Source organism: Cherax quadricarinatus, chromosome 3, assembly GCF_038502225.1.
Source record: "Cherax quadricarinatus isolate ZL_2023a chromosome 3, ASM3850222v1, whole genome shotgun sequence".
NCBI classification, from domain to species: domain Eukaryota; kingdom Metazoa; phylum Arthropoda; class Malacostraca; order Decapoda; family Parastacidae; genus Cherax; species Cherax quadricarinatus.
In genome coordinates this window covers 23511053-23525490 of record NC_091294.1, presented here as the reverse complement: position 1 = coordinate 23525490, position 14438 = coordinate 23511053, and the positions used below count along the sequence as shown (strand labels likewise).

Below are 14438 nucleotides of genomic sequence, written 5' to 3'. Positions count from 1 at the left end.
ATGGAGTGATGTTATCCAGCCCCATCGCCTTTGAAGTATCTAGTTTGCTTAGCAGCCTCTTCACTTTTTCCTCAGTTGTATGTATTGTGTCCAACACTTGATGGTGTACCCCACCTCTCTGTCTTTCTGGAGTCCTTTCTGTGAACACTTCTTTGAATCTCATATTGAGCTCCTCACACACCTTGCGGTCATTTCTTGTGATCTTCACTCCTTCCTTCCTCAGCCTGTTTACCTGGTCCTTGACTGCTGTTTTCTTCCTGATGTGGCTGTATAACAGCATCGGATCAGATTTGACTTTCGCTGCTATGTCATTTTCGTATTGTCGTTGGGCCTCCCTTCTTACCTATGTATATTTATTTCTGGTTCTTCGACTGCTCTACTTATTCTCCTGGGTCCTTTGCTTTCTATACTTCTTCCATTCTCTAGCACACTTGGTTTTGGCCTCTCTACACCTTTGGGTGAACCAAGGGTTCATCCAAGCATTCTTGCTTTTTCTGTTACCCTTGGGTACAAACCTCTCCTCAGCTTCCCTGTATATTGTTGTCACATATTCCATTATCTCATTTACTGACTTCCCTGCCAGTTCTGTCACACTGAACCCCATCTTTTAAATTCTACATGCCTGTGTAGTCTCCACTCTTGTAGTTTGGGGTCATTCGTCCTGCCCTTCCTGCTTCCCTCTCCGATTGATTGTAGCTCTACTATGTATTCGAAGCTCAGAACCGTCCTAAATATCTGCACTGCTCAAGGTGAATACTAGGTTCAGTCTTGCTGGCTCATCCTCTGCTCTCTCTCTCTCTCTGGTAGTGTCCCTTACATATTGGTATATGAGGTTGTCCAGTACCACCTCAGTCATCTTAGCCCTCCACGTTTCTGGGCCCCTATGTGGCTCCAGGTTCTCCCAGTCAATTTCCTTGTGATTGAAGTCACTCACAATCAGCAGCTTTGCCCAGCTCGCATGAACCCTTCTGGCCACTTCAGCCGGTATGCCAATCATCTCTCTATTACTCTCCTGCTGTTCTGTGGTGGGTTGTCCATCACTGCAATTACCACCTTTGGACCTCCAGATTGAAGTGTTATTATGTAGTCTCCTGCTTCTCCTCTGTCTCCTCTTTCCCGCTAATCAAAATCCCATTGGTTTTTGATGAGCAATGCCACTCCTCCACCCCTTGTGTTCCCTCTGTCTTTCCTCAGGATCTGATATCTAGATGGAAAGATGGTATTAGTTATCATTTCTGTGAGCTTGGTTTCGGTGTGAGCTATGATATCTGGTGATGCTTCTTTGACTCTTTTGTGACACTCCTTCCACTTATTCGTTATTCCATCAGCTGGTGTATCATTCCTTCAGATTCCTCTCCAACACAGAGGGGAGAGTCTGTGGGGGTGTTAGACCTGGCAGTGTGCTGTGGGATTCTACTTGATAATGTGGGATGGGGGCTGTAAGTTTGGATTGTGGTTTGTGGTTGGATAGCATGTTTGGCTGCTGATTTCTGAGGGTGGTTCTGTGTGTGCTTGCACTTGTTGCTCTACCCTGCTCTGGTTGTCCTCTGCTGACTATGTCTTTGTCTCTCTTCCTAGCCCCTTTCGTTTCTGTATCCTTTCCCTCAGCTGCTGTCGTTCTGTTCTTGTTCTGTGGCGGTCTAGGAACACTCTATTGTATATTGATGATTCCTTCAGCTGTGGTTTTTGTTGCAGGATCCTGTTTAACACCATTTTTGTCATGAAAATCAGTTTGACCAACCGATTTCTCCACTTCAGGTACCCCACTATTCTCTTAAAATTTAATATCTCAGTCATGTCCACCTCACCTATTTCTTTAATGATGTTTTCAATCTCCTATTTTTCTTTCTGTCGTCTTTCATTGTGTGTGTGTGTGTGTGTGTGTGTGTGTGTGTGTGTGTGTGTGTGTAATAACCTAGCTGAGGTTGCAGGGGTCGAGTCCAAGCTCCTGGCCCCGCCTCTTTACTGGTCGCTACTAGGTCACTCTCCCTGAACCATGAGCTTTATCATACCTCTGCTTAAAGCTATGAAAGGATCCTGCCTCTACTACATCGCTTCCCGAACTATTCCACTTCCTGACTACTCTGTGGCTGAAGAAATACTTCCTAACATCCCTGTGATTCATCTGTGTCGTCAACTTCCAACTGTGTCCCATCTGTGTGAGTGTGTTTTGTATGTGTATGTGTGTGTGTGTGTGTGTCATTGTGTGTTTGTGTGTCTCTACTTTTGTGCGTGTGTGTTTAAGTGCATGTGTGTTGTGTTTCTGTGCAGTGATCTATTGATTTCACTTGTGGTTACAAGGGTTGAGTCAGTGTTTCTGGCACAGCCTGTCATTATCCCACCTCCTCTAGCTTTACTCTCCCTTAGCACTGGATTTTATATTAAACTTCTTAAAACTATGTTCAGATCCTGCCTCCACTATATTCCTTCTGGCAGCTCAGTCACCTACATACTGATCCTTAAGGAACCCCACTCGCTACTCTCTCCCATTCTTAGGTTTTCTACTCAATATAGTACTTCAGTTCTGTATTCTATATACCTATTGTAGGTAAATTGGAAATATATAAAAAAAAATCCCTATACCGTTCTGAAACGCCTATATATGCAATAAAAATATGTTTTGGCTAGTATTATAAGAACATACGAAGGAGGAGGAGTATAGCAGCACGCCTCTTGGCTCATGCTAGGCCAGGTACTTCTTAACTCACTGTCTTTTAACTCTGCAAGTTCCTTTAATCTCTGGACTAATCTCTGCTCTAGTACTGTATTAAATGTCTTCTTGCAGTCCAAGAAGATGCAGTAACCTCAACACTGTCTTTCTTGCTTTGTAAATCTGTTGTAGAGTTCCAGCAAATTCGCAAGACAAGTTTTTTCTCATTCCCAAATCCATGATGATCTTCTATAACGAGTTTAATTCTTCGTAAGAGCTCATGTTAGCAGAGATCTGGGACACCAAATTTAAGAGGAGGGAGAGAATTCTGTGTGTTATAATATACTTTTCGTTACTATCTTCTCCAGAACTTTTGACAGTATGCATGTTAGGGATAGTGGCTTATAATTCAGTGTTTCTTGCCTGTCTCTTCTTCCTCTTTTATATATCCCCGGGGACCACATTTGCCTTTTTCCAACTTTCTGGAACTTTTCTGATTGGAGAGACTGGTGAATACCTGAGTTATTGGGTGACACAGTTGTTCTGCCACTTCACGCAACACTCAGGCTGATATGTTATCTGGAGCCATTGATTTTGTTACATCAAGCTCAATTAGTAGTCTCATTATTTCTTCTTTTGTTGAGTTGTTGTTTTCCAGCATCTGTTAATCTGGTCTAACAACAGTAACTTGCAATTTCTCTTCACTTTCTCTTGTTAAAAGCTCTTCGAATATTTGCTAAGATTTTACATTTTTCTGTCATTTTGAGCCACTTTCCCTCCTTCCTTCAGTATTATCATGTGTTCCTTCACTGTTGTCTTTTCCTTACGTTGTTGTGGTTATTTTTTGGTCTTTGATGCTGCTCTAACATTATAAAAATACCTTTCAGCTTCCTTTCGTATTCTTGAATATCTCTTTCTGTCTCTCCTGTTAGTTTGTGTTATTTTGTGCTTTGATTTGCTCCATAATTCTTGCAGGTTGTGTTACACCTTCCCTGGGTCTCTCTGCCTTCCTGCTCAACCATCACGGACTCTCTTCCTCTGTCTTGCTTCTTCCTCTCTTGTTTACTAATAAATTTTTTCTTGGCCTTATGGCTTTGCTTCTTTTATCTTATCCCTTCATGCACATGTGTGTGTGTGTGTGTGTGTGTGTGTGTGTGTGTGTGTATGTGTGTGTGTGTGTGTGCATGTGTGTGTGTGTGTGTGTGTGTGTGTGTCGGTGTGTGTGTGTGTGTGTGTGTGTGTGTGTGTGTGTGTGTGTAGGTGTGTGTGTGTGTGTGCATGTGTGTGTGTGTGTGTGTGTGTGTGTGTGTGTGTGTGTTTGTCTGTGTGTGTGTGTGTGTGTATGTCTGTGTGTGTGTGTGTGTGTGTGTATGTGTGTGTGTGTGTGTGTGTGTGTGTGTGTGTGTGTGTGTGTGTGTGTGTGTATGTGTGTGTGTGTGTGTGTGTGTGTGTGTGTGTATGTGTGTGTGTGTGTGTGTGTGTGTGTGTGTATGTTTGTGTGTGTGTGTGTGTGTGTGTATGTGTGTGTGTGTGTGTGTGTGTGTGTGTATGTGTGTGTGTGTGTGTGTACTCACCTAGTTGTACTCACCTAGTTGAGGTTGCAGGGGTCGAGTCCAAGCTCCTAGCCCCGCCTCTTCACTGGACGCTACTAGGTCACTCTCCCTATACCGTGAGCTTTATCATTCCTCTGCTTAAAGCTATGTATGGATCCTGCCTCCACTACATCGCTTACCAAACTATTCCACTTCCTGATTACTCTATGACTGAAGAAATACTTCCTAACATTCCTGTGATTCATCTGTGTCTTCAGTTTTCAACTGTGTCCTCTTGTTGCTGTGTACAGTCTCTGGAATATCCTGTCTTTGTCCACCTTGTCAATTCCTCTCAGTATTTTGTATGTCGTTATTATGTCCCCCCTATCTCTCCTGTCCTCCAGTGTCGTCAGGTTGATTTCCCTTAACCTCTCCTCGTAGGATATACCTCTTAGCTCTGGGACTAGTCCTTTTGCAAACTTTTGCACTTTCTCTAGTTTCTTTACGTGCTTGGCTAGGTGTGGGATCCAAACTGGTGCCGCATACTCCAATATGGGCCTAACGTACACGGTGTACAGGGTCCTGAACGATTCCTTATTAAGATGTCGGAATGCTGTTCTGAGGTTTGCTTGGCGCCCATATGCTGCAGCAGTCATTTGGTTGATGTGCGCTTCAGGAGATGTGCCTGGTGTTATATTCATCCCAAGATCTTTTTCCTTGAATGAGGTTTGTAGTCTCTGGCCCCCTAGACTGTATTCCGTCTGCGGTCTTCTTTGCCCTTCCCCAATCTTCTTGACTTTGCAATTGGTGGGGTTGAACTCCAGGAGCCAATTGCTGGACCAGGTCTGCAGCCTGTCCAGATCCCTTTGTAGTTCTGCCTGGTCTTCGATCGAATGACTTCTTCTCATCAACTTCACGTCATCTGCAAACAGGGACACCTCGGAGTCTATTCCTTCCGCCATGTCGTCCACAAATACCAGAAACAGCACTGGTCCTAGGACTGACCCCTGTGGGACCCCGCTGGTCACAGGTGCCCACTCTGACACCTCGCCACGTACCATGACTCGCTGCTGTCTTCCTGACAAGTATTCCTTGATCCAATGTAGTGCCTTCCCTGTTATCCCTGCTTGGTTCTCCAGTTTTTGCACTAATCTCTTGTGTGGAACTGTGTCAAACGCCTTCTTGCAGTCCAAGAAAATACAATCCACCCACCCCTCTCTCTCTTGTCTTACTGCTGTCACCATGTCGTAGAACTCCAGTAGGTTTGTGACACAGGATTTCCCGTCCCTGAAACCATGTTGGCTGCTATTGATGAGATCATTCCGTTCTATGTGTTCCACCACTCTTCTCCTGATAATCTTCTCTATGACTTTGCATACTATACATGTCAGTGACACTGGTCTGTAGTTTAGTGCTTCATGCTGTCTTCCATGCATCAGGCAATCTCCCTGTTTCGGTAGATGTATTGAATATTGTTGTTAGGGGTACACACAGCGCCTCTGCTCCCTCTCTCAGGACCCATGGAGAGATGTTATGTGGCCCAATTGCCTTTGAGGTATCTAGCTCACTCAGAAGCCTCTTCACTTCTTCCTCGGTTGTGTGCACTGTGTCCAGCACTTGGTGCTGTACCCCACCTCTCCGTCTTTCTGGAGCCCCTTCTGTCTCCTCTGTGAACACTTCTTTGAATCTCTTGTTGAGTTCCTCACATACGTCACGGCCATTTCTTGTTGTCTCTCCTCCTTCCTTCCTTAGCCTGATTACCTGGTCCTTGACTGTTGTTTTCCTCCTGATGTGGCTGTATAACAGCTTCGGGTCAGATTTGGCTTTTGCTGCTATGTTGTTTTCATATTGTCGTTGGACCTCCCTTCTTATCTGTGCATATTTGTTTCTGGCTCTACTACTGCTCTCCTTTTTCTCCTGGGTCCTTTGCCTTCTATATTTCTTCCATTCCCTAGCACACTTGGTTTTTGCCTCCCTGCACCTTTGGGTGAACCATGGGCTCATCCTGGCTTTTTCATTATTCCTGTTACCCATGGGTACAAACCTCTCCTCAGCCTCCTTGCATATTGTTGCTACATATTCCATCATCTCTTTAACTGCCTTCCCTGCCAGTTCTCTGTCCCACTGAACCCCATTCAGGAAGTTCCTCATTCCTGTGTAGTCCCCTCTCTTGTAGTTTGGCTTCATTCGTCCTGGCCTTCCTGCTTCCCTCTCCACTTGTAGCTCTACTGTGTATTCGAAGCTTAAAACCACATGATCGCTGGCCCCAAGGGGTCTTTCATATGTGATGTCCTCGATATCTGCACTACTCAAGGTGAATACTAAGTCCAGCCTTGCTGGTTCATCCTCTCCTCTCTCTCTTGTAGTGTCCCTTACGTGTTGGTACATGAAGTTTTCCAGTACTACCTCCATCATCTTAGCCCTCCATGTATCTTGGCCCTATGTGGCTCCAAGTTCTCCCAATCGATCTCCTTGTGGTTAAAGTCGCCCATGATCAGAAGCTTTGCCCTGCATGCATGAGCTCTTCTGGCCACTGCAGCCAGTGTGTCAACCATCGCTCTATTGCTCTCATCATACTCTTGCCTTGGCCTCCTACTGTCCTGTGGTGGGTTATACATCACTGCAATTACCACTTTGGGACCTCCAGAGTCAAGCGTTCCTGCTATGTAATCGCTTGCTTCTCCGCTGTCTCCACTATCCAGCTCATCAAAATTCCATCGGTTTTTGATCAGCAGTGCCACTCCTCCAGGATCTGGTAGCCCGTTGGAAAGACGGCATCTGTTATCATACCTGTAAGCCTGGTTTCTGTGAGAGCTATGATGTCCTGTGATGTCTCTTTGACTCTTTCGTGCCATTCCTCCCACTTATTTGTTATTCCACCAGCGTTTGTGCACCATACCTTCAGTTTCCTCTCCAATACTGTGTGTGTGTGTGTGTGTGTGTGTGTGTGTGTGTGTGTGTGTGTGTGTGTGCGGGTGTGTGTGTGTGTGTGTGTGTGTGTGTGTGTGTGTGTGTGTGTGTGTGTGTGTGTGTGTGTGTGTGTGAGTGAGTGAGTGTGTGTGTGTGTGTGTGTGTGTGTGTGTGTGTGTGTGAGTGAGTGTGTGTGTGTGTGTGTGTGTTTTAACATGCCTGTACATGATGCTGTGTACATAAGTAAATACAGGTAACTCTAATGCAGAAGTAGGTCGCGAGATGCAGTAATTAACACTTGATGCTTTCCTTCCCTGCCTTGCTCCCTGTCTCCCTCTCCCTCCCTGCCTCCCTCCCTGCCTCCCTTCCTGCCTCCCTTCCTGCCTCCCTCCCTGCCTCCCTTCCTGTCTCCCTTCCTGCCTGCTTGTTTCCCTGTCTCCCTCCCTGCCTCCCTCCCTGCTCTTCTCTCTCTCTCTCTCTCTCTCTCTCTCTCTCTCTCTCTCTCTCTCTCTCTCTCTCTTCTTCCTGACTTCGTCAATCTGGCTCCCTTTTATTGGCATTCACCACCTGGCCCTCTCCCTAACACTTGTCCTCGCTCTCTCCATTCGGAATTTCCCTGACACTCTCCCTGGCCCTTTCCCTGGCACTTTTCTTGACACTCTCCTTGGCACTTCTGGCACTCTCCCTGGTCTTCTCACTGGCACTCCCCCTGGCACTCTCCCCGGCACCCTTCCTGGAACTCCCCTCTCCCTGGTACTCTCCGTAACCCTGGTAGCGCTGACGGTAACTTCGAGGTAACGTTATCAACCAAAGCGACGCTACACATGACTGGTCTGGTCGAGTGGAAGCCGCCAGCCATCTACAAGTCCTCGTGCGAGATCGACGTCGAATACTTTCCCTTCGACGAGCAGACCTGCGTCATGAAGTTTGGCTCCTGGACCTACGATGGCTTCCAGGTGAGTGTAGGTGAGTGTAGGTTGTTGCAGGGGGTATTGCTGGGTGCTGCAGATGTGTTAGTTGGAGTGGGAGGGTGTTAGTGGGTGTGGGAGAGTGTTAGTGGTTGTGGGTGGGTGTTGCAGGTGTGCTGGAAAGTGTATGGAAGGTGTTAGTGGGTGTAGGTAATTGTTAGTGGGTGTGGGTGGATGTTGGTGGGTGGATGTTTGTGGGTATGGGTGTGAGTGGGTATTGGTGGGTGGGTGTTAATGGATGTAGGTGGGTGTGGGTGGGTGTTAATGGATGTAGGTGGGTGTGGGTGGGTGTTCATGGTTTGAACTTTAGAAGCCACTTGTTTGACCACATACGTAGTGTGTTAAGACCTTCCTGGAGTTTATCACCCTCCTCTCCTGTTTACCATCACACAGTGATACATAGGAGTCATTACCTAATTTAGGAACAATAGTGATCCTAATACTGATCCTTGTGGAACACCACTAGTTACTCTCCCCCATTCGGATGTCTCATCTCTTACCGTTACTCTCTGCCTTTTGTCATTCAGGTACACCCTGACTCACTGGGATCACTCGGCCTTTTAACTCTGCAAGTTCCTTTAATCTCTGGACTAATCTCTGCTCTAGTACTGTATTAAATGTCTTCTAGCAGTCCAAGAAGATGCAGTAACCTCAACACTGTCTTTCTTGCTTTGTAAATCTGTTGTAGAGTTCCAGCAAATTATTATTATTCTCAGAGGCGTCGCTAGGGTTGGTGTCACCAGGGGCGGAATCATTGGTGTCACCCCCATGAAATCCAAGGGTGTGGGGATAAGTGTAGTAGACACCAGTTACATCACTGATACATGACCAGTGACTAATGTCCAGCAATGAGAACGTTTAAAGGCCATAAACCGAACTTTATTAATGCTAAAATAAATAATCGTAGTAATATTGAGGAAACATAAACTCAAATACCACTTTGAGTACAGGCAATAGATCCTACATTTATTTATCTTTAACAAAGAAAAAAACTTGAAAAATAAGGAGAAACACAAGTTCCAGTTTAATGTTGTTAGGTAAGACACATATGCAACAGTTAGGTATCTTTATTTCGAAACGTTTCGCCTACACAGTAGGCTTCTTCAGTCGAGTACTCGACTGTACTCCACTCAAGAAGCCTACTGTGTAGGCGAAACGTTTCAAAATAAAGATACGTAACTGTTGCATATGTGTCTTACCTAACAACCTGTCGGTATTTTATACCATTTTGGTGTTCATTCCAGTTTAATCTTGAGTACAGGTAACATCTCAAAGAATCTGATATTTCATTTCCTTGCCTTCAGTCCTGCAAAATCATCTATCACATCATCAAAATCAATTATTTTCCCTATATAGGCCTATTTGCACTATGTAATCCTATAATAGACTATATAGAAACGAAGAATTTTTCTCTTAGGTTGCTACGGCATAGTTTTGGTCATTAGTGTTACCTTCTTTAGAGGCTCTATGGTGTTACCCCCTAAATGGTGTTACCCGGGGCGGAACGCCCCCCCCCCCCCCCCCCGCCTTACGACGCCTCTGGTTATTCTTTGGTCTTTGATGCTGCTCTAACATTTTAAAAATACCTTTCAGCTTCCCTTCGTATTCCTGAATATCTCTTTCTGTCTCTCATGTTAGTTTCTTGTGTTATTTTGTGCTTTGATTTGTTCCATAATTCTGGCAGGTTCTGTTACACCTTCCCTGGGTCTCTCTGCCTTCCTGTTCAACCATGGAAATAAATGGTATAAAATACCGAAACAGTGGAAATATAAACACATATGCAGTATAAAGTGATTCTTTATTGACAACGTTTCGCCTACACAGTGAGCTTTTTCAAATCACAAACAGATCTGTTGTGATCTGTTTGTGACTTGAAAAAGTCCACTGTGTGGGCGAAACGTTGTCAATAAAGGATCACATTATACTGCATATGTGTTTATATTTCCACTGTTCAACCATCATGGACTCTCTCTGTTTTGCTTCTTGTTTTTACACTTGGTGTGAATGTTTCTTGTGCTTCTTACCACTTTTACTTCCATACTTTCCTATTCAGCTGTGTAATCTCTTTCTTCCCTTTAAACTTCTCTCACAGAATTTATCATGCCGTCATTGTGTCTCTCTCTTCTGGAGCCCCATTTTCTGGTACTCAGCTCTTCCCTTTTCTGTCTATTCTGATTTCCACAGACACTCACAACTTGGTGCCACATGATCACTGGCACTTGGTGCCACATGATCACTGGCACTTCGTGCCACATGATCACTGGCACTTAATGGCTTCCTATAAGTGATTATATCTGTTATATTCATTTTGTGGGGAAATCAGATTAAATCTCGTTGGTTCACCTCTCACATCTCACATTGTCACACCTCACATTGTCACACCTCACATTGTCACACCTCACATTGTCACACCTCACATCTCACACCTCACATCTCACACCTCACATCTCACATCTCACACTTCACATCTCACATGTCACATGTCACACCTCACATGTCACACCTCACATGTCACACTTCACATCTCACATCTCACACCTCACATGTCACACCTCACACCTCACACGTCACATCTCACATCTCACATGTCACACTCATATCTCACTCCTCACATGTCAAACCTCACATCTCACACCTCACATCTCACATCTCACACCTCACATGTCACACCTCACATGTCACACCTCACATGTCACACCTCACATCTCACACATCACATGTCACACCTCACATGTCATACCTCACATGTCATATGTCACACCTCACATGTCACACGTCACATGTCACACCTCACATGTCACACCTCACATCTCACACCTCACATGTCACACCTCACATCTCACACCTCACATGTCACACCTCACATGTCACACCTCACATCTCACACCTCACATGTCACACCTCACATGTCATACCTCACATGTCATATGTCACACCTCACATGTCACACGTCACATGTCACACCTCACATGTCACACCTCACATCTCACACCTCACATGTCACACCTCACATCTCACACCTCACATGTCACACCTCACATCTCACATCTCACATCTCACACCTCACATGTCACACCTCACATGTCACATCTCACACATCACATGTCACATCTCACATCTCACACCTCACATCTCACACCTCACATGTCACATGTCACATCTCACATGTCACACCTCACAAGTCACACCTCACATGTCACATCTCACATCTCACACCTCACATGTCACACCTCACATCTCACACCTCACATGTCACACCTCACATGTCACACCTCACATGTCACACCTCACATGTCACATCTCACACCTCACTTGTCACATCTCAAATCTCACACCTCACATGTCACATCTCACACCTCACATGTCACATCTCACACATCACATGTCACATCTCACATCTCACACCTCACATCTCACACCTCACATGTCACATGTCACATCTCACATGTCACACCTCACAAGTCACACCTCACATGTCACGTCTCACATCTCACACCTCACATGTCACACCTCACATGTCACACCTCACATGTCACACCTCACATGTCACACCTCACATGTCACATCTCAAATCTCACACCTCACATGTCACATCTCACATCTCACATGTCACATCTCACATCTCACACCTCACATGTCACACCTCACATGTCACATCTCACACCTTACATGTCAAACCTCACATCTCACACCTCACATGTCACGCCTCACATCTCACATCTCACACCTCACATGTCACATCTCACACCTTACATGTCACATCTCACATCTCACACTTCACATGTCACACCTCACATGTCACACCTCACATGTCACACCTCACATGTCACATCTCACACCTCACTTGTCACATCTCAAATCTCACACCTCACATGTCACATCTCACACCTCACATGTCACATCTCACACATCACATGTCACATCTCACATCTCACACCTCACATCTCACACCTCACATGTCACATGTCACATCTCACATGTCACACCTCACAAGTCACACCTCACATGTCACGTCTCACATCTCACACCTCACATGTCACACCTCACATGTCACACCTCACATGTCACACCTCACATGTCACACCTCACATGTCACATCTCAAATCTCACACCTCACATGTCACATCTCACATCTCACATGTCACATCTCACATCTCACACCTCACATGTCACACCTCACATGTCACATCTCACACCTTACATGTCAAACCTCACATCTCACACCTCACATGTCACGCCTCACATCTCACATCTCACACCTCACATGTCACATCTCACACCTTACATGTCACATCTCACATCTCACACCTCACATGTCACATCTCACACCTCACATGTCACATCTCACATCTCACATCTCACACATCACATCTCACACCTCAAATGTCACATCTCACAACTCACATGTAACACCTCACATGTCACACCTCACATGTTATACCTCACATCTCACATGTCACATGTCACATGTTACACCTCACATCTCACATCTCACACCTCACATGTCACACCTCACATGTCACACATCACATGTCACACCTCACATGTCACATCTTACATGTCACACCTCACATCCCACATGTCACACCTCACATCTCACACCTCACATCTCACACCTCACATGTCACATCTAACATCTCTCATCTCACATCTCACACATCACATCTCACACCTCGAATGTCACACCTCACATGTCACATCTCACATCTCACACCTCACATGTCACACCTCACATGTCACACCTCACATGTTACACCTCACATGTCACACCTCACATGTCACACCTCACATGTCACACCTCTCATGTCACATCTCACACCTCACACCTCACATGTCACACCTCACATGTCACACCTCACATGTCACTCCTCACATCTCACACCTCACATGTCACTCCTCACATCTCACACCTCACATGTCACACCTCACATCTCACACCTCACATCTCACACATCACATCTCACACTTCACATCTCACACTTCACATCTCACACTTCACATCTCACATCTCACACTTCACATCTCACACCTCACATCTCACACCTCACATCTCAAACATCATATCTCACACCTCATATCTCACACTTCACATGTCATTCTTCACATCTCACACTTCACATCTCACACTTCACATCTCACACCTCACATCTCACACCTCACATCTCACACCTCGCATCTCACACCTCACATCTCACACTTCACATCTCACATCTCACACCTCATATCTCACATCTCAAGCCTCACATCTCACACCTCACATGTCACACCTCACATGTCACACCTCACATCTCACACCTCACATGTCACATCTCACACTTCACATGTCACATCTCACATCTCACACCTCACATGTCACATCTCATACCTCACAAGTCACATCTCACATCTCACACATCACATCTCACACCTCAAATGTCACATCTCACATCTCACACTTCACATGTCACACCTCACATGTCACATCTCACATGTCACACCTCACATCTCACATGTTACACCTCACATATCACACTTCACATGTCACACCTCACATGTCACACCTCACATGTCACACCTCACATGTCACACTTCACATGTCACACCTCACGTCACACCTCACATGTCACACCTCACATGTCACACCTCACATGTCACACCTCATATGTCACACCTCACATGTCACACCTCACATGTCACACCTCCCATCTCACACCTCACATGTCACACCTTACATGTCACACCTCACATGTCACACTTCACATCTCACATCTCACACCTCACATGTCACATTTCACACCACACATGTCACATGTCACACCTCACGTCACACCTCACATGTCACACCTCACATGTCACACCTCACATGTCACACCTCACATCTCACATCTCACATGTCACATCTCAAATCTGACACATCACATCTCACACCTCAATTGTCACATCTCACACTTCACATGTCACACCTCACATGTCACACCTCACATGTCACACCTCACATCTCACATCTCACACCTCACATCTCACATGTCACACCTCACATCTCACATGTCACACCTCACATCTCACATGTCACACCTCACGTCACACCTCACATGTCACACCTCACATGTCACACCTCACATGTCACACCTCACATGTCACACATCACATGTCACACCTCACATGTCACTCCTCATAGGTCACACCTCACATGTCACACCTCACATGTCACACCTCACATGTCACACATCACATGTCACACCTCACATGTCACTCCTCATATGTCACACCTCACATGTCACACCTCACATGTCACACCTCACATGTCACACATCACATGTCACACCTCACATGTCACTCCTCATGTGAGTTGTGACACGTGAGCTGTGAGATGTGACATTTGAGGTGTGAGATGTGATG

General features: G+C 45.6%; 1 protein-coding gene across 1 annotated transcript in view; it reads left to right on the top strand.

Moving 5' to 3' along the window:
* LOC128684080 (acetylcholine receptor subunit alpha-like) overlaps positions 1-14438 on the top strand; it is a 1252714-nt gene that overhangs the window by 659081 nt on the left and 579195 nt on the right. The window contains exon 4 of the mRNA XM_070090806.1: positions 7868-8048. Coding sequence (XP_069946907.1) covers positions 7868-8048 — 181 coding nt within the window. The remainder of the gene's footprint in view (positions 1-7867; positions 8049-14438) is intronic.